Below are 23163 nucleotides of genomic sequence, written 5' to 3'. Positions count from 1 at the left end.
CAGCTGAAAATGGAGCTTGAAAGCCTGTTTTCATTGGCAGAGTGCTCGGGCCACCACAGGCACCCCCGACACGACTGACGTCGAGCTGCCCATGTCCCCCCTGGCCCCCCAGGTCAAACACAATCCTAAGGCAGCCCTCAATGAAATTGAGTTTGACACCCCTGGTCTAGCGTGTTCAGAAGCATACTCGATACTTGGAGCAGTAGTTATCAAACTAGGAATAATTTATTTCTTTAAGATGTGTCTTTTTGTTGAAGAATAGAAAGTGTTATAATCTTTCCTAAAACTATGTTTTAAAAATGTCATTAAATATTTTTAAAAATGTATATTTAAAATTTAGCTGGTGTCGCCAGAAATAGATGTAAGAACAACAGCATTCTTCAAAACATAAGTTCAAGAGGAAATTGGAAATTTCAGATGATGACTTAAGTTCTATTGTATCACTACAACGGTAAATTCTAAAGAATCCGTATACAAAACCTAATGTTCTGCAAAGGCAAAGTTATTCAGTTTTAATTTCAATGGCCTGTAAAAAAGGCATGTGCATGAAAAAATTTGGAGGAATTTTTAAATAGAATTAGATGTCACCATTCATCCTATTGAAATTGTGCAAGGGCAGAACTTTACCATAGTATCTAAATTGGTATCCTCACTAATGTACATGGCATTATATATATATTCAACATTTTTATCCTACTTTTTTAAAAGAGAAAACAGATTACCTGCAACTACCGTATACAGAACTTAGCAGTTATTTATATACTATGTATTCATTCATTCAATCAATCAATCAATCAATCATTTTCCTGTTATCGTAGAGACAGCAGCCAGACTGGGTATGCTCCATCCATTAACCAATCAGACTGAGTCTACACTTATGATGCCATTGGGCCCTTGTGGCTCCTCCCCAGTTTCAGACTCATTCCAACCTGGACTGGCTATGAGAATTGATCTCTCCTCCAAATTATTTAATTATATATTTGGTGAATTTTTCCAAAAAAATTTGTTGTTCCTTTAAATTGGTTCCTTAAATAATCCTTTGTTCTACAAATTGGATGGAAATTCAAAACTGATCTCTGGCTGCTTCTCCTCAGCCATCTGATTGCCTGTGGCCACGAGTTCACTCAGGAAACCTGCCTTGCAATCAGATCGACCAGCTCATGAGCTACGGCTCCATGGCTATTTCCCCGCAGCGCTCCTTGATTCTGGGCACTCGGAGGGACGCGCGACCGGCCGTTTCGCCCTCAGCGGTTCCAGGCGAGTCCGGTGGCCATTCTGCAGATCGTGTGGTCACACTTAGTATCGGCGGCCATTTTGCGGGTCAGAAAAGCCCGCGAAGATAGTGGTGGCCATTTTGAGGCTCGGAAAAGCCTCAGAGGAAAAAAGTCAGCCATTTTGGACACTTTAAAAAAGGCGCGAACTCTACAGCAGCCGTTTGGGGTGCCTAGCAACGCGGGATCACCCCAGGTGGACTGGATCAGGAGCGCCTGGCCAGCAAATGGGTGAGACCGTTGCCTATCTTTTGGGGGTGTTGATTTATGTTTGGGGAAATGGCTGATCCAGCTATCGATACAAATGCAGGATTAGAGGAGACAGGGCCATCGGCAAAGAGCAGCAGGAAGAGGCAAGCCAAAGAGGCCCCTTTCTCAGGTCTCTAAAGCAACTACCAGGGCAGAAGAGCGCAGGCAGAAGGCCCTTGAGAAAGAATTTCAGAGGGTCCAAAAACAACAACTGCCCAGCCCTCCCTCCCTCCCTCCAAGGATCACCAAGTGGCATCCCCAGCTCCACCTGTCTTGCCTCCCATGGGCCCTGACACACACACCCCGGCCTATTCAGAAGGGGAATTGTCTTCTTCGGAGTCCTCGTCTTGAATGGAAGCTGACAACAGAGGCAATTTCTTTGATGTCCCTCTCAATAGGGAGCGCACCTTTGAACAGGCTTCCCTCCTGGTTACACATGGCTCTGGCCCCCCCCCACACCATGTACACTTCTGCTGATATGGCAACCATCATTGCTGAAATCATTAAACAGGTAATGGCAGTCTCCAGGCACGGGCCCACAGCCAACCAACCTTGACAAATGGCTCTACAACATTGCACCAGACCTCACTAAGTTCTTTGAGACTCCCCCAGTGGACGCACCGGTTATAGCCCTGTCTTCACCTACTGTGGTCTCTGGAGCCCCTGAGGAGGTTCTCAAGCCTGAGGAGAAAAGGTCAGATCAAACCTTAGTCAAAAACTATCAGGCTGGGGCCTGGGCTGTTAGGACCTCTATGGCCACTTCCTTTTTCTCCAGGGCGGCCTAGGTTTGGATTGAACAGCTTCAGGAGCGGATCTCAACAAGTTCAGGGCAGCGGTTGAATTTGCGGCTGATTCTTCCCTTAATGCTGCTAGATTCGCTTCTAAAGCCATGGCCTCTTCAGTCACCGCCAGGCGTCTGCTTTGGCTCAAGCCATGGCAGGCGGATGTCTGTACCAAGTGGCGCCTAGCAGCCTCCCCATTCAGTGGCACCCAATTATTTGGTAATCCCTTAGACCTGTACCTCATGGAATCTAAAGACAAGCGCAAGGTCCTTTCATCCATCTACAAGAAACAGGACAGTCGGCTCGCTCCCTTCTATAGGAGGTTGCCCTTTCAACCGGCGGACGGGGGACCTTCCTTCCCCCGTCCACAACACCTATCCTACACTCCCAGACAGGGATCTCACCAGGACAGGTCCAGTAGAAACACACATCGTTTCCCCTTCAAGAAATCTTACCGGGGAGGAGGCAACCGCCATTTTTCATGTAGGAAATGACTATCTGGACTCTCTGGTCCAGATAGGAGGCCGCCTGGCGTTCTTTGCCCACCCCTGGGAGGAGACCACAACAGACAATTGGGTACTCAAAACTGTCAAATTTGGTCTCATGCTAGAATTCCTCTCCATCCCCCAGGAACACTTCGTGCCATGCCCAGTCTCTCGGTGTCCTCGCAAGAGGGCACTGATGGAACAGGCCATTCAGCACCTGTTGGAGATCTGGGCCATCCAACCGGTTCCTCCCCATCAGGAAGGGCAGGGTTTTTATTCCTGCTTGTTTGTGGTACCAAAGAATTCTGGGGGATGGAGAGCAATTTTAGATCTAAAAACATTGAATTGCCACATTGTCAATCGGCGTTTCAAAATGCATTCTCTGCACACCATCCTTCAGGCGGTCAGCAAGGCGATTTCCTCACGTTGGTAGACTTGACCGAAGCTTACCTTCATATCCCCATCTTCATAGACCACCGAAAATATCTCCGCTTCTCCTATGGGGGGAGGCACTTCCAGTACCGAGCTCTTCCGTTCGGTCTATCCTCTGCTCCCAGGGTATTCACAAAGGTACTGGCAGCACTGGCCGCCTGCATCAGGTCATCCCCAGTTCGGATTCTCTGTTACCTGGATAACATATTCTTGTTTTCCAGGTGTCCAGTTCAGGCAGAAAGAGATCTCGCCCTCACCATTCACACTTTGCGGAATCACGGGTTCGGGGTGAATCTCAAAAAGAGTCACCTTGTTCCCAGTACCCGCCTTCTCCACCTCGGGGTCTTGATAGACACCATGGCGGAGAGGGTGTTCCTATCCAACGACCCTATTCTCAGTCTGAGGGAACTTGTCAGGAAGGTGCTACGTCTACGCAAGGCATCCCTTCTTCTCTCCCAAGTCTTGGGCAAGATGGTATCCTGCTTTGGGATTGTCCCGTGGGCCAGGTTCATAGCAGGAGCTTTCACTGGTTCATGCTTCCACATCAAAAGGCCGACAGGGGCAGCTCTCATCTCAGGGTCCCCCTTCCCAGACAGGTATTACACTCTCTCAAATGTGGCAGTCCCCGGCGATTTTGCAAGGGATCTTGTTCAGGGAGGCATGCCATCTCACACGATGGACGCAAGTCTGACAGGATGGGGGGCACACATGCAGGACCTAGTGGCTCAGGGTCAGTGGTCCCCCGAAGACAGCCAAAACAGCATAAATTGGCTAGAATTGCGGGCGGTTCACCTCGCCCTCAGACACTTCCACCACAGAGTTCAGGCCCGACTCATATTAGTCCTCACGGACAATACCACAACCAAGGCACACATAAACAGACAGGGTGGAACTTGTTCCTGGTCCCTGATGCAGGAGTCCAACCTGTTGTGCCAGTTGGTGGAATCTCACTTGTCATCTCTCAGGGCAGAACACATCTCAGGGGTCTCCAATGTCCAAGCAGACTGGCTGAGCCGGACAACGATAGATCAGGCGGAGTGGAGCATCCATCCGAGCCTCTTCCATCGACTGACACTACGGTTCGGCATCCCAGTCCTAGACCTGTTCGCAACGGCAGACAACAACCAGGTACCCAGGTATTACTCGAGGTTCATGGACCCCATGGCAGAAGGAGTACACGTTCTCAGATGCCAGTGGCCCAAGGGTCTCCTGTACGCATTTCCTCCCCTTCCCCTCATTCAGAGGGTAATTCAAAAAATGCTAGAGCAGGAGGCAGAACTGTTGCTGCTAGCGCCGAATTGGCCACGCCGGCCTTGGTATGCCGACCTAGTGACTCTGTCAATCTCCACCCCATAGCACATCCCATGGTCTCCTATCTCTACACCAAGGGTCAGTTTGTCATCCCGACCCCCAGTGGCTGCAATTAACCGCATGGCGATTGAGCGGCAAGCCTTAACAGCTGATAACATCTCCCTCAACATCATTGCTACCATTCAGGCATAAAGCAGAAGCTCTACTAACCGCATTTATGACACCACGTGGCGTACTTTTGCTCTGTGGTATTCCAACCAGACTGTTGACCCACTTAGGGCATCCATTCCGCAGATATTGGACTTCCTGCAGAGGGGGCTTGATCAGGGACTTACCCCTAACACACTACGCCGACAGGTGGCCGCTCTGGCTTCTGTACTGGACAGCCTGGCATCCGAACATCTACCTTCTCATCCCTTGATCTGGAGATTTCTCCATGGAGCTTCCAACCTGCGCCCCCCTGCCATACATAGATATCCGACTTGGGACTTACCTCATGTCCTAGAGGCTTTGACCTCCGCGCCCTTTGAACCTATGAGATCCACTTCTTTGAAACTGTTGTCCTTCAAAACGTTGTTTTTGGTGGCTGTAACCTCAACCAGACGTATTTCTGATTTGGCTGCTCTTTCAGTCAGGCATGACTTGTGCGTGTTCCGTCCAGACAGAGTTGTCTTAAGACTGGACCCGACATTCATACCGAAGGTCAATAGCTGTTTCCACCGAGGTCAGGAGTTGATCTTACCTGATTTTTGCCCGTCTCCCCGTCACGAGAGGGAGCGCAAGTGGCACACTCTTGACGTACGTTGTGCCTTCAAGATCTACATTGACCGCACCTCCTCGTTCCGCCACTCGGAAGCTCTCTTCATCTCCTTTCGCCAGGCCTCCTTGGGTACCAAGGCTTTATCGTCTAGTCTGGGGCGCTGGATAAGAGCCTGTATTAAACTGTCTTATGAACTTCAATCCATACAGGTCCCTGCAAACATTACAGCTCACTCTACATGCAGCAGTGGGACATCTGCGGCTTGGTCCACTCAAGCCACCTTGGAAGAAGTTTGCCGGGCTGCCACCTGGGCGTCTCCCACAGTCTTCATACATCATTACAAGTTGGACAAGTATGCATCGGCTAACACGGCCTTTGGGCGCAGGGTGCTGCAACAAGTGCTTGTGCCCTAACGGACCTTTTTTTTTTACAATTTCCCACCCTAGTGGACAGCCCAGTCTTTGATACGTCCCAGTCTGGCTGCTGTCTCTACGATAACAGGAAAATGGGTGTTTATCCTTACCTGATATGCTCATTTTCTGGTTGAGTAGAGACAGCAGCCAGCCCCGCCTTGGTATGGGTCACGCGAGGGAATTCCTTGTGCGGAGGAGAGAGAGACAGAGAGATACAGTGACTATGGACTTTCACTTTTTGCTCACAATTCTCACTTGAGTCATCAGTTTTCATTCATCTGAAACTGGGGAGAAGCCACAAGGGTCCAATGACATCATAAGTGTAGACTCAGTCTGATTGGTTAATGGGCGGAGCATACCCAATCTGGCTGCTGTCTCGTCTCTACCAGAAAATGAGTGTGTCAGGTAAGGACCAACACCCATTCTACATCCCCCCAACTCACTTAAACAGCTTACAATAAAAAACAGCATAAAAACATAAATAAGAGCAAAGTTAAAAACAAAATTAAAAAGCAAGATTACAGTATTAAAATTTAACAAGTTAATAAGGTGGAGAGAACCCCCTCAAGAAAACAATTCCTGGGGTTGCATATCATTCTTTGAACCCAATGCCAATTGGCAGATCCAAGTCTTAACGCTGTTCCTGAAGGCCAGAAAATAAGGGGAGAATATCTCACCCCCGGGGTAGGATATTCAAAGGGGAAAAGCAACAGCAGAGAAGACTTTCTCTGGAATCTACCAGTTTAAATTCTTTAACCTATGAGATCCACAATATCCCTACCTGACTGGGTGGGACAGTACAGTACAGTTGGGGTGAGATAATTCCTCAGGTAACTTGACTTATGTCATGAAGGGGTTTAAAGATGATAACCAACACCTTGAATTGGACCCAGAAACAAACTGGCACTCAAGCTTGTATAACAGAGTTGTTATATACGCAACCCTTAGGGTGCTCAAGATGCTTGCACTTTTCATATTTTGAAGCCTTTTTGTGCCATATTTTATATGATTGGTTTATAATGTTAAAATATTAGTGAATATTATAGAAATGTGGTCACTAAGGATTTGCATTTGTGGCATGCATATTATTCCATTTTTACTAAGGGTGTCTGTTTTTGAATACTTTTTAATATCCCTGAAGACCTCAGTGATTGTAAGAACTTTGGTCTTCCCCTTCTGACACTGCAGAAAGTTATATTTGCAATTGATCTTTAGGAAGCTTCAGCTAAAAACATTTAGAACAAAAAGTATGTATTGACTCTCGATTTTAAATATGACTGGTATGACCCTTGAGGTTTGGTATAGTTCTTTCATCTCAGAATTCTGTTACCATGCTGAGCAAGGACAAGTAATCAGCCACCGAGTCTTGTTAGCACATTTGCTGAAAATGATGCTTTCTAATTTTAGGCTGAAATCTTATGTATTCACATAAGGCATAAATGCAAGTAAGGGAGATGATGAAAAATCAAAGACTACCCTCAAAATCTGTCTCTTTCCCTATTACGTTCATCCTCCAAATGAATTTCCACATCTGTTGAAGATAATATGTCATTTATTACCATGAGCAGTTTTTTTTTCCCCTCAGAAGAGTGTTTCCTATTTTGTAGTCAGTGTAGCCTTCCTTCAGTAAAACCTCTTTTTTGTATTTTAGGCAAATCGTACCTGCCCTATCTGCAGAGCTGATGCTTCAGAAGTGCATCGTGATTCAGAATGACCAGTCTAAGAGCACAATTCTACTTTGGGTGTTCCTAGTCACGTGTGTGTGTGTGTGTGTGTGTGTATATATATATATATATATACACACACACATATATATGAACTCTCCATTGAACTTAACCCGTGTGGCTTCCAGCCTTCCCTTTACACAAAAGGGTCAATGGACCTTTCTTTGCACTGTGTGATTTAATCAACTATAAAGCTTATAATTAGTCTTCACAATTATGGGATTGTTATACTAACTGTGTGATTGGAACTCCAAAGATATTTTTTTTTCTTTTAGCTTAATTTCGTGTGTGCACTAACATTCCCTGGTTTTTGTGTGATCATTCCGAGTGTTGCTGCGAGATTACAGTGGAACGTGATCTTCTAGCATGTGCTTTTATATAAAAAGTGGTAGCTCCAAACAATATAGCAATCTACCTTATATAGAGCCTTCAAATACTGTGAGTGAGAATAAATGGTGCGGGTGGGTGCGTTGATCGCAGGATGTCTGTTATGTATGCAGGCGAGCAAGAGTTTGGCGATAGCGTGTGAGAGGACTTATATACCAGCATGTACTGAGGATGTATGTGTGTAGTATTAATTATGCTGCAATGTATAATCTTGTGTGTTATTTAAACAGTACTAGTACTGTACACTGGTTTCTTTCCTTGCGTTTGCAGTTGCACACTGAATGCAAAGGGTGCAGCAATTATAGACATTTGATATTTCATCCCCCATGTATTTAATAGTATAAAAGGTCCTTTTTGCTTTTATTCAGATAACTATTATGCTTCCCATTAATTGGGGGTCCTATATCTGTCATTATAGAGCATATTGATTCTCAGTTACAATTAATTAGCCTTAATTTTAGGCTGCTGGAATTTCTACATTTTAAAAAAAAAAAACTTGCAGCTCACTGCTAACTGTATAAGGAGTTGCAGCATTGCACAGTCAGGTAGCAATATTAAAAATGCTCAACTGATAACAGAAAAGCTTATTGTCCTCTCTCTTTTTTTAAATTCTTCCAATCAATATTGGTTCTTTTTGATTGAACTTTGGAATACATTGTTTTTAAATTTCAGAGAGTGAAGATAACTTTGTTTTGAGGGTTTTTTAATTTTTTGTCTTTAAATACAGAAACCGAGAGGATTTTCAGATATGGTGCAAAAGCTTCTTGTATTGTTGGCAATATATTTGCTTAAATATACAGATACACTGGCACTAATTCACATTCCTTGCCATATACAAGCTACCGTATACAATTAAATACCTTTTAAAGATATTTTTTTTTCCTTTTTCAAAGCCTTCAGTTTTGTGAACAAAGTAAACCCTTAGCACTTTCTTAGAGATAGAACATTGTGATTCTCCCATCTTAGCCGTGGTACCATGTTCACCTTCTACTGCCTGGCAAGTGTCACAAATGCAGTTTCTAGCTTGCTACTCACTGGGTAGTGAGTTTTTGTGTGGATGTTAAAGCATCCTCAGTATTGTATGGATAGTATGAAGAATATTCATGGTCAAGAATGGGCGGGTATACGAAATCAAGAATAAAAAAAACTAAATGCTGTGAATTTGGAGTTGACCTCCTTTCAACTGCCTTCTGAATAATGTAGTGGTAACATTGGCGTCACTTAACATTCTGGACTTGGTGTTTAACTTTTTTTTACAACAAAGGAAACAGCTGTCTACCATGGCTACATGATTCTCCAAGAGAGGAACATTTTATTTCTGGATTTCATTTATAAGCACCACAACCTTTGATTGCAACGGCACAAGCGCTGCAGCTCTTGCTGCGAGTCACCTTTCTGGATCTTGTGTGTCTTTTCTGATGCTTTATATGCTGCTATATATTGAATCTCTTTATTCCTCCAGAACAGTGTTGGTTGTGAATCATCCTCCTTTCTCAAAGCTCTGATGACTAATCGCAGTGTGTGGTTCTACAAATTTAAAAAAGCACAATTCCCACCAACCTTCCTTGTTTCAGATACTGTTTGCCTCTGTTTAGTAACTTAGACGCCTTAGTCTGTCCATAGTGTCAGGAACTGTAATCTGTGTGACAGATTTTACATGTTAACAATTTTTCTCTTCAATGTGCTCTAAGAAATTGTCACAGTGTGTTGAAAAGTTTAAATTATGGTAAATGGTAAATTTTATTTTTTTAAGCAAACAAAATCATGGGTCGGGAAGTGGGAGGGAAGCCACACATGTTTTACAGAAACTCTGGATCTTTTTTATATTGCTGGATTTTCAGAAAAAGAAAAAGAAAAAAGAAAAAATTACCACGCAGAATTACCATAATATTACCCTGCTCATTGTCCGCTGAGTATCCACTCAGTGTAAACTTTGCTTTGGTAAAAGTAAAAGACGTTTTCTGGAACACGGTGATGAGGCTCATTAGTATCTTAATTCCAAGAAAGGGCTTTCCAGCCCTGCATCTGGATCCAATATTGCAGTGCAGCGTCTGTCCCTTGAATCCCCGTTTCGTTTGAAGGACACTGTTGATGGAGGGATAGGACTGCAGGAGGGGAACTATTCTGGTAGCATACTCAATTGTTGCACTCTTGTGGCAGATCTTTTTGAATGACTTGTTCGCTTGGGACTCTTGCAAATGTGTGCAGGTTTGCTTCGTGTGGTTAGGTTTGTGTGAGACACATGTGCATGTGTTTTGAAACAACTCAAAGCTGGCTGCAGTGGAGCTCTCAACCCATTGTGGCTGGCAGATGAGAGGGGGAGATCATTCTTCGCAGTAAACTGCCATGCATTATGCACATTGGCACATCTAATTCTATAGCCCTCGATGCCTGACAGCACCTAATTATACTATTGGGTAGCCTCTTCCCCCTTATCCCTACCTCTCCCTAATGGAAAAAAATAAAGTTGGCTTTATCATGTTGGCACTGCTGGGGTTTTATTTGCATGAATTGTCAACTTAATTTGACCTCCTGGCTTTTTAAAAATAAACGGTATAAAGGCCTTAAGGATATCTCTTTAAGGCCACACCTCTTGGTTTTCTTTTGCAGATTATTTTGTGGAAAATAATTTCTTTTGTATAAACTTCTTTGTACAGTCTCCAGAATGTGATATTTGTCGCAGCTGTTAACATTTCCACTTCTTGTACTATTTGGGATTTACCAACTCTTAACTTTGCTTTCTAAAAACTCAACAAAAAAAAACCTGTTATTTGTAGACATCAGAGAACGGTGGTTCTCTCACCTTTGGTACCTTCAGTTACCTCATTTTGGGTTATTTTTTTTTTTGTGTTGCAGTTTTTGCTAATGATTATAAAAGCTTATGGATTTTGTTAGAATTATATTTGTCAAGTGTTTTCTTTTAAGATCATACTCCATTGTATCATTTAACATGTAGTTTTAAATGTATTATAAATATCTGTAACCAAATCATTTGAAGGCTTGATAAATTTTTAACAAAATTTGTACATTTTTTATGAGAGTTACTAGTAATGCTTTACTAAGTAGTGCAATGAATTTTTATTTTTAATCCCTGTGCCCAATTTTGGAGTTGAGAGGGTTGTTCAGTAATAAATGTATGATGTACACTTGGACAATTTTGTGCTTTTTCTTCTAAACTAGTTCTTTAAAATCTATTAATTGTCCTGAGAACCTCCCCTTTAATTTAAAAATAGAAATAGAGGTTGAACTATATTCTCTATATCCACATTTATACAGCAAGAAAATTGTTAAAAACTCAAATGACAATTTTATTCTAATTTAGCATTGATACATCATTTAAAATTTCAGCAACTGAAGGTTTGGAAATGCGCAGTCTCTTTAAAGAATATTTGGGTATTCACGTGGATTGCTATGTATTATTTCTTCTGGGTATTCATATTGTTATATATAGTTGCTGCTTACAATACCTTTTTTAATGCATGGGAATCAGTTATGCATTTAAATTATCAGCTTACTAATGGTTTTTTATTACTAGCCTCTTTAGGGTAAAAAGTAGACAGGCAGATGTGATGCATTCCATTTCCAGATGATTTATATGCAGTGCAAAGTGCTCCTTTTGTTTCAATCTGTAATGTGCCGAAGCACCGAAGTGTACACCAATCCCTATGCATTTGCATATTCTTATCTGATGGACTCCATATCTCAGTTTATGAAACTTCACTCTAATAATAGCAAAGTTTGGAGATTTGCATAAACTTTAGCCTACTCTTGATATTTTGTTATAGATGTATACAAGTGGAACTGAATCTAAGGATGGTGGAATATTTGTTTCTTCTCTCAACCGGATGAAAGAGGGATTAGATCCCTGCATAAAGGAAGGTGCTTGACTAGTGATCCTTCCTTTGTTTACAAAGATGTGTAGGATACTGGCAATTTCATTTTCAGTTTATCTTCCTATTACTTCATGCTTTTCTCATTGCCGCTCAGGAGTTGGGTGTTTTCAGTAGGAAGGATGCTCCTGGAAAGCTCCATATGCTACTTAAAAATATTGGTGCTTTTTGGGGGGGGGGGGGGGGAATTTGGAACAAATTTTCAAGCCTGTTCACCACAATACTATGGAAACAGTGGGATGAGACCAAATTTAATATGGAGGGAAAAGTCAGCAAGAATAGGATATGAGTACAAAGATAGGGCAGATCTGGCTGAAAGCCACAGAGAAAAATACTCTGAAGAAAAATCCCCAGTTCTCTTTGAAGAATAATTTGGGCAGTAACTCTGAATGTTATTGACTATTCCATTCAAAGCCTTCCTCCCCCTTCTTTCAGAGTCATATAACCCAAGGGAGGTCCTCCTTCTCAGTGCATAAATCTGGCCACTGTTGTAAGGGAGTTGAAAAAATGGTGTCTTATTTCAGTTCTTAACGTAACTGATAATTTTCAAGTTTCCTCTTAAAACAGCACTTTGTTCATCATTCCTTATGTATAGAAGTTAGCATTCTAATTTCTAAAGCAAGATTCTACTTTACATGCCTATAAAGTTACACTGAGTAAGATTTTTCTAGTTTGAAACATTTTAAGTTCAAAGTACTGCATTTTGAAGGCTAAACAGTTTTAAGATCGAAACATTTTTCCAAACATTTTCCAAGGCTTGCTCAATAATTCCATAAACATTGTGAGCCCAAAATAGCACCATTTAAACTCAGTCCATTTCTGGAATGACATAGAACTTCAGGTTCCTCATGATCCTGGGGAAAGTTTCAGCTGCTTTGAAAAATTGCCACTTTTGGGCCTTTGTGCATGCCTAAACACTTTCAAAAATCAAGCACCAAAATGGTAGGCTCAATCATACTGGAAGTGTTCTGGGGTTCTAGGAATAGATACAGTTGTTTTAAAGGGCTGTAAACAAGTTCTGCATTTGTGGTCCTACAACTCTGAAATCTCTCTTGAGTGAAATCAAATTCCTGAAGGACCCTAGGAAAACTTACGTATATACTAAAGGGAGATTCAATTACCACTAAAGCATTGTATTAATGCCTCTGGTGAGCAATGTCTTGAGAAAAATAGAGTACAGTGATATTTTTTAAAAAAAAAGAAATTTCACAAAAGTTAAGAATGATGATAGTTAACATGATAAATAATGGAAAAAGAGAATGTTAAAGATGTTTGACTTTCACTTAATGTAATTACATGACTTTTTTATAACTCCATCATGAGGCAATTTCAATCCTTCTAGCATTTCAACCAGTATGGGGGAGGACAAATTTGTAATCTGTATGTCTCAAATTACCTAAGGAAGGACTGAGCCCTTGTTCCTAAACAAAGCTTTTCTGATTTCCCCATAACTCTGTCCCCATTGTTTTGATTTGTGTTTTGTTAAGACTGAGACAGATTTGGTCTACATATGCAAAACCATCCTTCACAAACTCTGGCCCTGTTTCTATGGCCTAAAAAGTTGTAGTTGTTTCAAACATAGTTCTGGGCAGCAGGGGTGCATTTCTGGCAGCACTCATCCTTTCATCAAATCAAAAAGTCTCTAAAGGGGTTCTCTTTCCTCCCTCGATGATAGAAGATCCCACAGGAGATGCAATAGAGTTGTCCCCATGAAAACAAATAGGGTAGAAAAAAAAGTTTATTCAACAAATTTTATTAACTTTTTCAAATCTTAAAAGAATTTGTCCATTATTGTTTAATCATTTTCTTAAAGCAAGATTAATAGAATGACACCATCATGAATCACAAAACAAATTCTATGCCGATATTGCATCAAATGGTTGAGCAAACAAGCCTGCACCCACTTCCTCTCCTTGTTTCTGGGCTTCCGTGACATCCGCATAGTGGAATACTTTTTAAGAGACGCATGCACCTGTGAGGACTCCATAGCACATAGACTGCATCTCCGCTTTCACAAGCTGCAGCCTATATTAGACTATGTGAATTTATATAAATGTAACACTCACTAACGTGTACCAGAATGGTCCTGAAACAGGGTAGGTGGACTAACAGAAACCTGAAATTTACGCTTGAGTTTTTAAGTAAACCAATCTCACAAGGATGAAATCTCTTGGACACTTTTCAAGCATAAGCCAGCATTCTTCATTCAAACTTTTCAAGATTGAAATGTGAATTATCAGTATACCATAATAGAATAAATAATGCTATATTCATTAAAAACATCTTGAGTGATTCTGATTCATTACAAGGCACATGATACAACCAAAAACAATAGCATCATAAAAACAGGATTATAGCAGGGTTATGTTAAACATGTTGACTGAATTGTTTCTCAATAGGAATTGCTTATGATAGCCAACTTAATTTTTCTTTCAAAGAAGCAATCATTGATCATAAGCTCAGTTTTAGGACAAAGTTTTCTTTAAATGTCTAATAATCAGGTTTGTCTGTACAAGCTGATTAGATGCCGGTACTTGATAGCCTAGAACAGTGATGGCGAACCTTTTTTGGCTCGCGTGCCACAAGTGGGGGGAGCGCAGGGGGGTCGAGTGTGGGCGTGCCGCACCCATAATGCAACGTGCGACCCCCTCAGTACGCATGCGCGCACAACTCATGACCCACCCTCATTTTTACATGCTTTTTTCGCCCTCCCCAGGCTCCAGGGGCTTTATAGGAGCCTGGGGAGGGCGAAAGGAGCCTCCCCCCCCGGAGGCTTCAGGGACCGTCCGGAGGCTTCCCTGAAGCCTTCGGAGCACTTAAAACCACCCTCCGAGCAAACCGGAAGTGACTTCCGGGTTGCTCGGAGGGTGGTTTTAAGCGCTACGAAGGCATCAGGGAAGCCTCAGACGGTCCCTGAAGCCTTCGGAATGCTTAAAACGACCCTCCGAGCTCGGAGGGTGGTTTTAAGCATTCCGAAGGCTTCAGGGATGGTCCCTGAAGCCTCCGGGGGGGCTCTTTTCGCCCTCCCCAGGCTCCTATAAAGCCTCTGGAGCCTGGGGAAGGCGAAAAATAGCTTTTAAAAAGGTGAACCCTGACAAATGGCTCCGCGTGGCACGCATGCCATAGGTTCGCCATCACTGGCCTAGAAGCATGTAAGGGAGGTTTAAAAATTTAAAGTATGGCTTGCATACATTTTATATTTTCTCTATAGCCAAACCTTAATGATAAAGACAGGGAAGGAAGACTGACAAATCAAATTGTAAGAGCATAGAATTTATTATTCTCTGTCCTATTCCCAACTGGCACTGCAGTTCTTGTCCCGAATTCTCCACGTTAGAAGAGTCTAATCTTTGCATGAGGACTAGAACTGTTTAATCCTAGAAAAGTATCATTTCCATAGCTCTGCAGTACTTTTTGGGCAATATTCCAACTGGAAGGACATTGTGTCATTCCTGAGCATAAGGTTCCTAGCCACACATTCTGAAGAAAAATGTATATTACCCTATTTCTGTTCTTCAGAATGGTAGAGAAATGAAATTCTATCTGAAAGAAAAATCCCACCAAGGTTCCCTTTCCCACATATCTTCAATGCAATTTTAAGTATTAGGACTTTAATATTTTGGCCAATCACACTTCCCAAGACATTCCTTGATAAATATATAATGCCACTCAGCATTTCATTTTTTTCACATGGTTTTCAATTGCATCTTCAACAATGGTCTCATCTTCGTCAATATTGACCTTGACCTTCTTGCCAACCAACTCGAAAATACCTTCTGGTGGATATCCTTTGGGTTCCCCCACCTTTATTGTGAGCATGTCCAACGTGAGCGTGGTGCCTTCTGGGATCCTGACTTTGGCAATTACGGATTTTCCCAACTGCAAAAAAAGCGAAATTTAAATACGCAAACTTATTCTACGGAGAACTTAGGACTGATGTGCTGTAAGCCAGAGGTCTTCAAACTTGGCAACTTTAAGACTTGTGGACTTCAACTTCCAGAATTCTCCAGCTAGCATAGCTGGCTGGAGAATTCTGGAAGTTGAAGTCCACAAGTCTTAAAGTTGCCAAGTTTGGGGACCTCTGCTGTAAGCCATTTAAGCAACATAGATTTCAGAGAAGACACATGGAGTTCCCAGACCACTTCTTATCTAGGCACAAACCAGATCCACCTTGGTTTAGCTTCAGCAAGAGAACAGTGATTGCGGTCACAAAGTAATGCCTAATGCCCATGAATGTAGATATAGTTTTAGATAATTAATCTTATTAATCTAAGGATTTTGGTTCTGAAGTTTGCAGATGTTGCTCAGTTAACAGCTCCTACTTGTCCTAAAGCCTGGGATTTATAATAAGGAATAATGGTAGGCAGAAATAGCTGTGGGAATTAGACTTTCACCGGAATGAAAGCAGCAACACACTGCAAGTTCCAAACTCCCTTGAATCTGCATGTGACGGCAGGAGACAGGTATGACTAGGGGACAGCTTCCATTGCTTCCATCATGGGATGCTCACTTGTCCACTCCTACAGACACATCTGCTCTGAGCTTTTATTTAGCAATAATTCAAAAGTTCAGTATCCACCTCCTTGGTAGCTGACCAAATCAGGCAGGTCTACTCATAACAGGAGTAAGTCAACAGCTTACCCTCAGTCATCCAGAAAAACACAGAATATAATTCCTGGGAAGAAGGTCTTTCTGCCTTCAAGGAATTACCTTTTCATTGCAAGCTTCTTCACAAGGCAAGAGCTGTTTGATCGGTGATCCCATGGCTTTCTCTACCATCCGGATGCTTCTCACCAATTCTGCTAACTCTTTGGGCTCCAGAGATGCTTGATGGTCATTGCCTTTCCATGTCTTGTCTAAAGTGATGTGGCGCTCCAATATCTTGGCTCCCATTGCCACTGCAGCAACAGAAATGGCTATCCCAGTCTCATGACCTGAATAACCAATAGGAATATCTGGGAAGGCTGAGCGGTATTCCTAAAATGATAATAAAATTGATAGAAATTGATAAAATAAAGTGGTTTGACTCACCCATGTTGAATATGCAAGGTTTTTTTTGTCATAGTCTAAGGCAGGGGTGTCCAAACTTGGCAACTTGGACACCCCTGGTCTAAGGCATACTCATCAGAAAACTGGAGTTACCTTTGCAGGCTTACTCTACATAGAAAGTTCTCAAATTCAAGTCCTACTTAGCCCCTGAGCTGGCAGTCAAAATTGTCTTGCAGGAATTATCACAGTTATACTGTCCTACATTTCTATATTCTCCTACAACACTCCAGGCATTATTCCTCACTGACCGTTATGACACGAAGATTGACATCTTCAGGATGAAGGGGGTAGGCGCTGGTACACTGGAGAAAACCGAAATTTGGGTTGATGGGCTTCACCAGTTTGTAAACCTCCTGCATTGTGCTCATTGACTGCATCCCACTGGAGATTACCATTGGGCGCCCTGGAATGAAAAGCCAAGGCGGCATTTTTAATTTTACTAGGATTGACTTCTACACCCAAGTTATACAAACTGATACACTATCAATTAATAATCTTATTAAGTACATCCTTTTTTCCGTGTGGATAGATTTGAGTTCAACTTGTTCACTACATCATTTCTTTTCCTCTTCCCAGAAACAATGTGACTCCATTTTGTCTACTCCACACCATGGATTTGAATTCTCCAATTATTTTACACCCCCAAATTGGCTAATATGTATCCACCTTGAAATTTCCCATGAAAGAACTTCCAGCTAAACATTTTTAGAAAGTCCTTCTAATGCAGGGGTGTCCAACCTTGGCAATTTTAAGATCTATGGATTTCAACTTGTGAACTGGCTAGGGAAGTCTGGGAGCTGAAGTCCACAAGACTTAAACGTTGCCAAGGTTGGACACCCCTATTCTAATGCTAGATTTTAATAGGGTCCATGAATCCATCTTCCATGTTTTATGTTTTTTACCCAAGGTTAATATTTTTGTTGGTTTAATGGCAGAATAATTTACAATTTATTTTAGACACTATCCTAAATGTGACCAAATGTGACAAATTTGTCAAGGTAGTTTTAATTATATTCGAGACATCCCTAAATGTTTGTCTCCTGGTTTTGAGTTCAAAAAGACAGGATAGACCTGTTTGAGGGAGTCCATGAAGAGAAACCTTTTCTTTGAAAAATACTATTGTTTTATTACCATCAATCGTTATCATAAAGCCAAAAAAAAAAAAAACCAAAACCCAACCTTTAAAAACGATATACTGTATTGTGGGAAACATTCAGAAAAAGAGGAGGGATGTTTCACGACATGAAACAATATGAAAAGCTAGTTTTAGATCTTCCTGGCAGAGGACTACCCATCTTTTTTTGAGTCAAGGGTCACCCCACACACCTCAGTGACAGACCAGGGACCAAGCCCAGCCACACAGTTGACTAGGACCTAAGAATGGATGGGGCTAGGAAAAATATATGGTTCATTTAAATTCACCAAACTAAGGAATTACTGTTAAAGTTGCTATTTCCTGTGCATCTGCTCCTTTTTTTTAGTGTAAAATAACAATTCAGTAGCAGATTCTGAAGAGCCTGCTTCCAAATCATTGAAGTAGCTGAACGCCCCTGCTCTGCAGAGAGAAGTGAGGCAAAACCACCGGCATTCGAACATAGTAATAAAAGCAAATTGAATTATTCTTTCAGGTGAACTTTGTCAAGGTGGGCCCAGCTACTGAGAGGTCTGCTGAGAATCAAAAAGATGGCCTGAAGAATTGCATCCTGTCTGTCAAGTTCCCTGCTATATCTATTAGACTCTGGAAGAAAAGAACACACCGCTATCTTCCAATGGTTAAAATCAAGGCAGTTGCACAGACCTAATTCTATTCTAAGCTAATCTCTGGGGAGTCCAAAGCAGGAAAAATAAAATGCTTCCACATACCCATTGCATCCAAAAGAAGGAAATAAAAAAAGATTATTTTAATCTTTTAAATAAATTAATAAAAGAGGATTATCCTTTGGATGCGATAGATAAGTCAACATCAGGTGGGTTGCTGCCGGCATTACTTTGGGTTCCTGCGCACATGTGCAGTTGCCATATATAGTTCTGCGCATCATTCCACTACCAGTTTGCCCGAACTGGTAGCAACCCACCTCTGGTCAACATCTAAAGATATTTGGAGTCCAAAAACAAGACTTGCTGCCAAAAGATGATGTGGCCTTATTTCTCTCTATCTCCTTAATAGAAATAACTTTGCAGCATGGTATCAATAAGTTATGTTTCCCACATAACTGGCCCCATCACTGGCAAATGAATTTTGAGTCCAAAATATAAAATACTGCATTCATAACCAGACAAGGCAGATAATATTGCGCTCTCTCTCTCCCTCTTTCTCTCTCGGAGAGGGAGAGAGAGATGGCTGTGCATTTTATCAATTATTTGGACACAGGAGCATGTCGATCCACAATCATTTATACAAATAAAAACAGGTGGTTTCACATCCATTATTTTCTCTACTCCCAGCAAATTACCTTTTCGGGCTGTCTTCTCCAAGTATGGGAAATTATTTGTATCCCCCGACCCGACTTTAAAAAATGGAACATCCAGTTCATGCAGAAATTCTACAGCCATCTATTGAGAAAGAGACATCAAAAAGCAAAATCAAAACAAAATTTCCAACAGGATGAATGGGCCCACTAAAAAATTAAGAGAAGAATTAAAAGACAATGATAGCTATACCAAAATCATGAAAGAAATATGTTATCTGTTTCTTCAACACAGCAATTCCTAGGAAAAGTTGATTTCTTTGATCCACAGTACGGCTCTTGATGTTGTTTAGTGTTAAACTTCCATCAGTTTGGGTTCCATTTTCTGAAGTCAAACCACAATAGGCTCTGAAACTCTTAACTCCACTTGTTAAATCCCCTTTAATATATTCTGCTATTCTCTCTCCTGTGGGAAGAGAGACTAAAGGTGCTGGGAACAAGCAGATGAAATGTGTAAAGACCTGAAGTAATCAGGCCAAGAAAGAGGCAAGAAATTGAGTTTTAAGTATGTCAATAAATTCTGGGATTGCTATTCTAGGAAGAGTTTCTGCCCCCCTTTGTGTGGGCAAGCTCAGAAGCCAAAGCTCCTTTTAAACCTCAAATTCCAAATTCACAACAACTTACTTCATCCATGCCAGATGCTGTGAAGAAAATGCCAATCTCCTTGGCGTAGCGTTGCAGCTCTCGGTACTGATCGTGGCTGAACTCCAGGTGGCGCTTGTGTTCCCCATAGGTTCTCCCCCAAGAGTGTTTGGAGGTGTATGGCCTCTCCAAAGCTCTCCGATTGAATTTGTGCTCCAATTCGCTTTTCTGGAACTTGGCACAGTCTGCTCCGCATTCCTGCAAAGAGACAACCCCAGCAAGACTTCCATTAGGCCGCTTTAACCCACCCGCCTCAGAACAAAGAGTGGGACATATCTGTGGGATATGCAGTAAGCTCCGTGTTTATTTTATTAAAACATTTACTGTATTTTGGAGTATAAGACGCACCTTTTTCCCTCAAAAAAGAGGGTGAAAATCCGGGTGTGTCTTATACACTGAATACAGCATTTTTTGCTTCCTGAAACCCCGCCCCTTCGCAAAAATGGGCATGCATAGCCTTTAGGAGGCTTCCAGAGTGCTCCTGGGGGCTGGGGAGGGCAGAAATGAGTGAAAAACGGGCCATTTTGTGCTCGTTTTTAAACCCCTCCCCCATTCCCGCAGGAGCACTCTACAAGCCTCCTAAAGGCTATGCATGCCCTTTTTTTGACAAAAAAATGAGCCATTTATGGGAGGTCTGCAGAGCGCAAAAACTTTTTTTTTTAATTTGCCTCTTCAAAATCTTGGTACATCTTATACTCCGGTGCATCTTATACTCTGAAAAATACGGTATATAGCTGCCACTCTTATAACAAACTTTGGGCGGCTCCCAATCAAAAATTAAAACAGCATAAAACCCATACTAAACCAAGCACATTAAAAACTAACACCTGGTGCAAAGTAAAACTTCCAATATCCAGTTAACTTGTCTTATCCCAGAACCTAGGGAGAAAAGTGTGTGTGTGGGGGGGGGGGTAATATCTTTAAAGCTTTACAAAAGGCTAGGCAGCTTCAGGGGGCAGAGTGTCCCACAGGGCAAAGGCTGCTACAGAAAAGGCATACTTCCTAGCTCCCATCAGACGACTATGTTTAGGGGAAAGGGCTAGGAGCATGCCCATGCTATCTGACCTGTCAGATGGGATGGGCCGATGTCCTTAGGGAAAGGTGGCCTCCCAGATAGCCTGACCATGGGCTATATAGTTCATTAAAAATGATGACCAGCACCTTGGATTGCACCTGGAAAGACACTGGAAGCCACTGATTCTTTCACAACGGTGCCATTAGATGGGCATACCTAGACTCAGAATAACTTTATTGTCACTTTGAATGTACACTAAACGGCATACATTAAAATGACATGTCGTTGCATGCAGCTCTCAAAGCCCCCCCTCCAATATACACTACATACACATGACTAATTAATTAATTAATTAATTAATTAGGGACACCCATCGCTGTGCGCAATGCCATGTTCTGACCTGCACTAGGCCTCCCTCATCCTCATGAAGGACCCTGCACTCCGCTTAATAACCTACACGTTTTGGTTAACGGCCATATCAGGGAGAGCAAAGGGTGGGAGGTCGTTAAGCAAAACCATCTCGCTTATCAGCCGCCGCCACCACTTGCAACTCTAATGGGCAGATTCCATTATGATCGTATGTCGAGGACTGCCTGTACTTTAAAAGCACCACACAAGATATTATATATACAATGTTTAAAGAAAGGGATTATTTCCTCACTCCCAAGCAGGTGGCAGCAGAAGTCATAAAACCTCACAGAGACACAACACAAAGTGACCTCCATTTCTCTCTGCTCTGAGACGCTTAATGAAAGAGATTGTCCACCTAACCATTCTGATAAATCTCGCAGTCACAGGAATAAAGCAAATAGGGCTCTTTTTTTTTCCCCAGATTGTTTAGGCATCTTGCAGATCAGCAGCCCAACTGATAAATCCTTTAAAATTGATAAAGAGATCAATACCTATTTCTAAACACATCCCAAGATTCAACATATAGTAGGCAAACATGCGTGCTGCACCCTGCTTTGTTCACATATGTTTAATGGGAATCCACACAATTGCCTCCGAGTTGTAATTCTCCCATCTTTTCCAAACTTTTCTATTCTGGTGGGGAAAGTGGAACAGCAATGCAACAGTCACACATCCAGGCTCCAGAGGTGGAGGTGTTCACTTGATTCATTTTTGATCTATGCTTTATATTGAGCTTTGCTCAAACCAAGGCCACATATCAGCAAATGCAAATAGTAATAGCATTTAGTTGTGGTTATTCTTATTAGCATTCACAAAGTGGCGGTGAAGGAATTGGGAGGACATTTGGGAATTCCAGCTCCTAGTCCCCCGTTAGCCAGGGAAGCTGACCAGGAGACTTTGGCTCTCCTACTGAGCTGTCCTTCCTTCCTTCTGCTTTCTTTCTTTTTCTGTCCTTCCTTCCTTTTGCTTTCTTTCTTTTTCTCTTTCCTTCCTTCCTTCCTTCCCTTTCTTCCTTCTTTCTCTTTCCTTCCTTCCCCTCTTACTTACACACTTCCTTTTTGAGAGGGTGATTAAAATGCACAGCTTCATAAAGGAAAGACGGAATATAATCCTAATAAACCATGCTAGCAACTCCAGTTCTCCAAATCAGCTCAGCTCAGCTCCAAGTAAGCCGGCGAAGGCATGAACCGCTGCACCTCCAGGAATCAAACGCAGGTTTACACCTCTTTCTTCTGCCTCCAACTAAGCCTAGCCATTCATTGTCTCCCGCCTTTCCCGAGAAGCCCCCGATCTTCGTCCTTCGCCTTCAGGCCAAACCCCCACCCCACCCCCACCCCCAAGCCAGGCTCGCGCCCCACCTTGGCCACCCGGATCATCTGCTTGGCAATCTCGAGATCCCCCTGGTGATTTTGGCCAATCTCGGCGATAATAAAGCACGGATGATCTCCGCCGACAAGCCGGCCCGGGCACAGCTCAAACTGCAAAGGCATCGTGGCGATGGCTGGGGAGCGGAACGCTGACCCACGGCCGCAAAGCAAGCTCCGTGATCAAACCCAACCGGTCCAAAGAATCCTTTTGCCTCCTGCACCGAAAACCTATCACGGCGCATGCGTCCCCCGTGCCCACGCCCAGCAGTCGGAAGGAACACGTTACTTCCCTATCGATGACGGGGAGAGAGAGAGCGAGAGAGGGGGAGAGAGAGAGAGAGAGGCGCTGCTCCGCATCCAATCCTAACGATCCGATCCGATCCGAAGCCAGTCAGCGCTATAAGGGTGGCACGGTTTCCACCAGGCGCCCTCGGGATCTGGTGCATCTGTGAATCCCGAAAGTTGGGGGGGATTTGATGGACTGAGGTTTTTGCGAAGAAAGTGATG

General features: G+C 42.6%; 2 protein-coding genes across 9 annotated transcripts in view; one reads left to right on the top strand and one right to left on the bottom strand.

Moving 5' to 3' along the window:
* RNF38 (ring finger protein 38) overlaps positions 1-10969 on the top strand; it is a 119492-nt gene extending 108523 nt beyond the window's left edge. For all 8 annotated transcript variants that reach the window (XM_081943285.1, XM_081943284.1, XM_081943288.1 and 5 more), the window contains one exon: positions 7355-10969. In XM_081943285.1, the coding sequence (XP_081799411.1) occupies positions 7355-7417 (63 nt within the window). In that variant the 3' untranslated portion in view covers positions 7418-10969. The remainder of the gene's footprint in view (positions 1-7354) is intronic.
* Positions 10970-13429: 2460 nt separating this feature from the next.
* On the bottom strand, positions 13430-22905 carry NANS (N-acetylneuraminate synthase). Its single transcript, XM_081943685.1, has 7 exons — positions 22648-22905; positions 19846-20061; positions 19207-19306; positions 17002-17156; positions 16415-16681; positions 14847-15583; positions 13430-14246 (listed from the first exon to the last, which is right to left on the bottom strand). Exons 1-6 carry the CDS (start codon positions 22777-22779, stop codon positions 15374-15376), a joined length of 1080 nt encoding a protein of 359 aa, XP_081799811.1. The 5' UTR covers positions 22780-22905; the 3' UTR covers positions 13430-14246; positions 14847-15373.
* Positions 22906-23163: the final 258 nt, after the last annotated feature.

This window comes from Natrix helvetica (assembly GCF_964273705.1).
Source record: "Natrix helvetica genome assembly, chromosome: 2".
NCBI classification, from domain to species: Eukaryota; Metazoa; Chordata; class Lepidosauria; order Squamata; family Natricidae; genus Natrix; species Natrix helvetica.
This window is presented reverse-complemented; position numbering and strand designations above follow the sequence as displayed.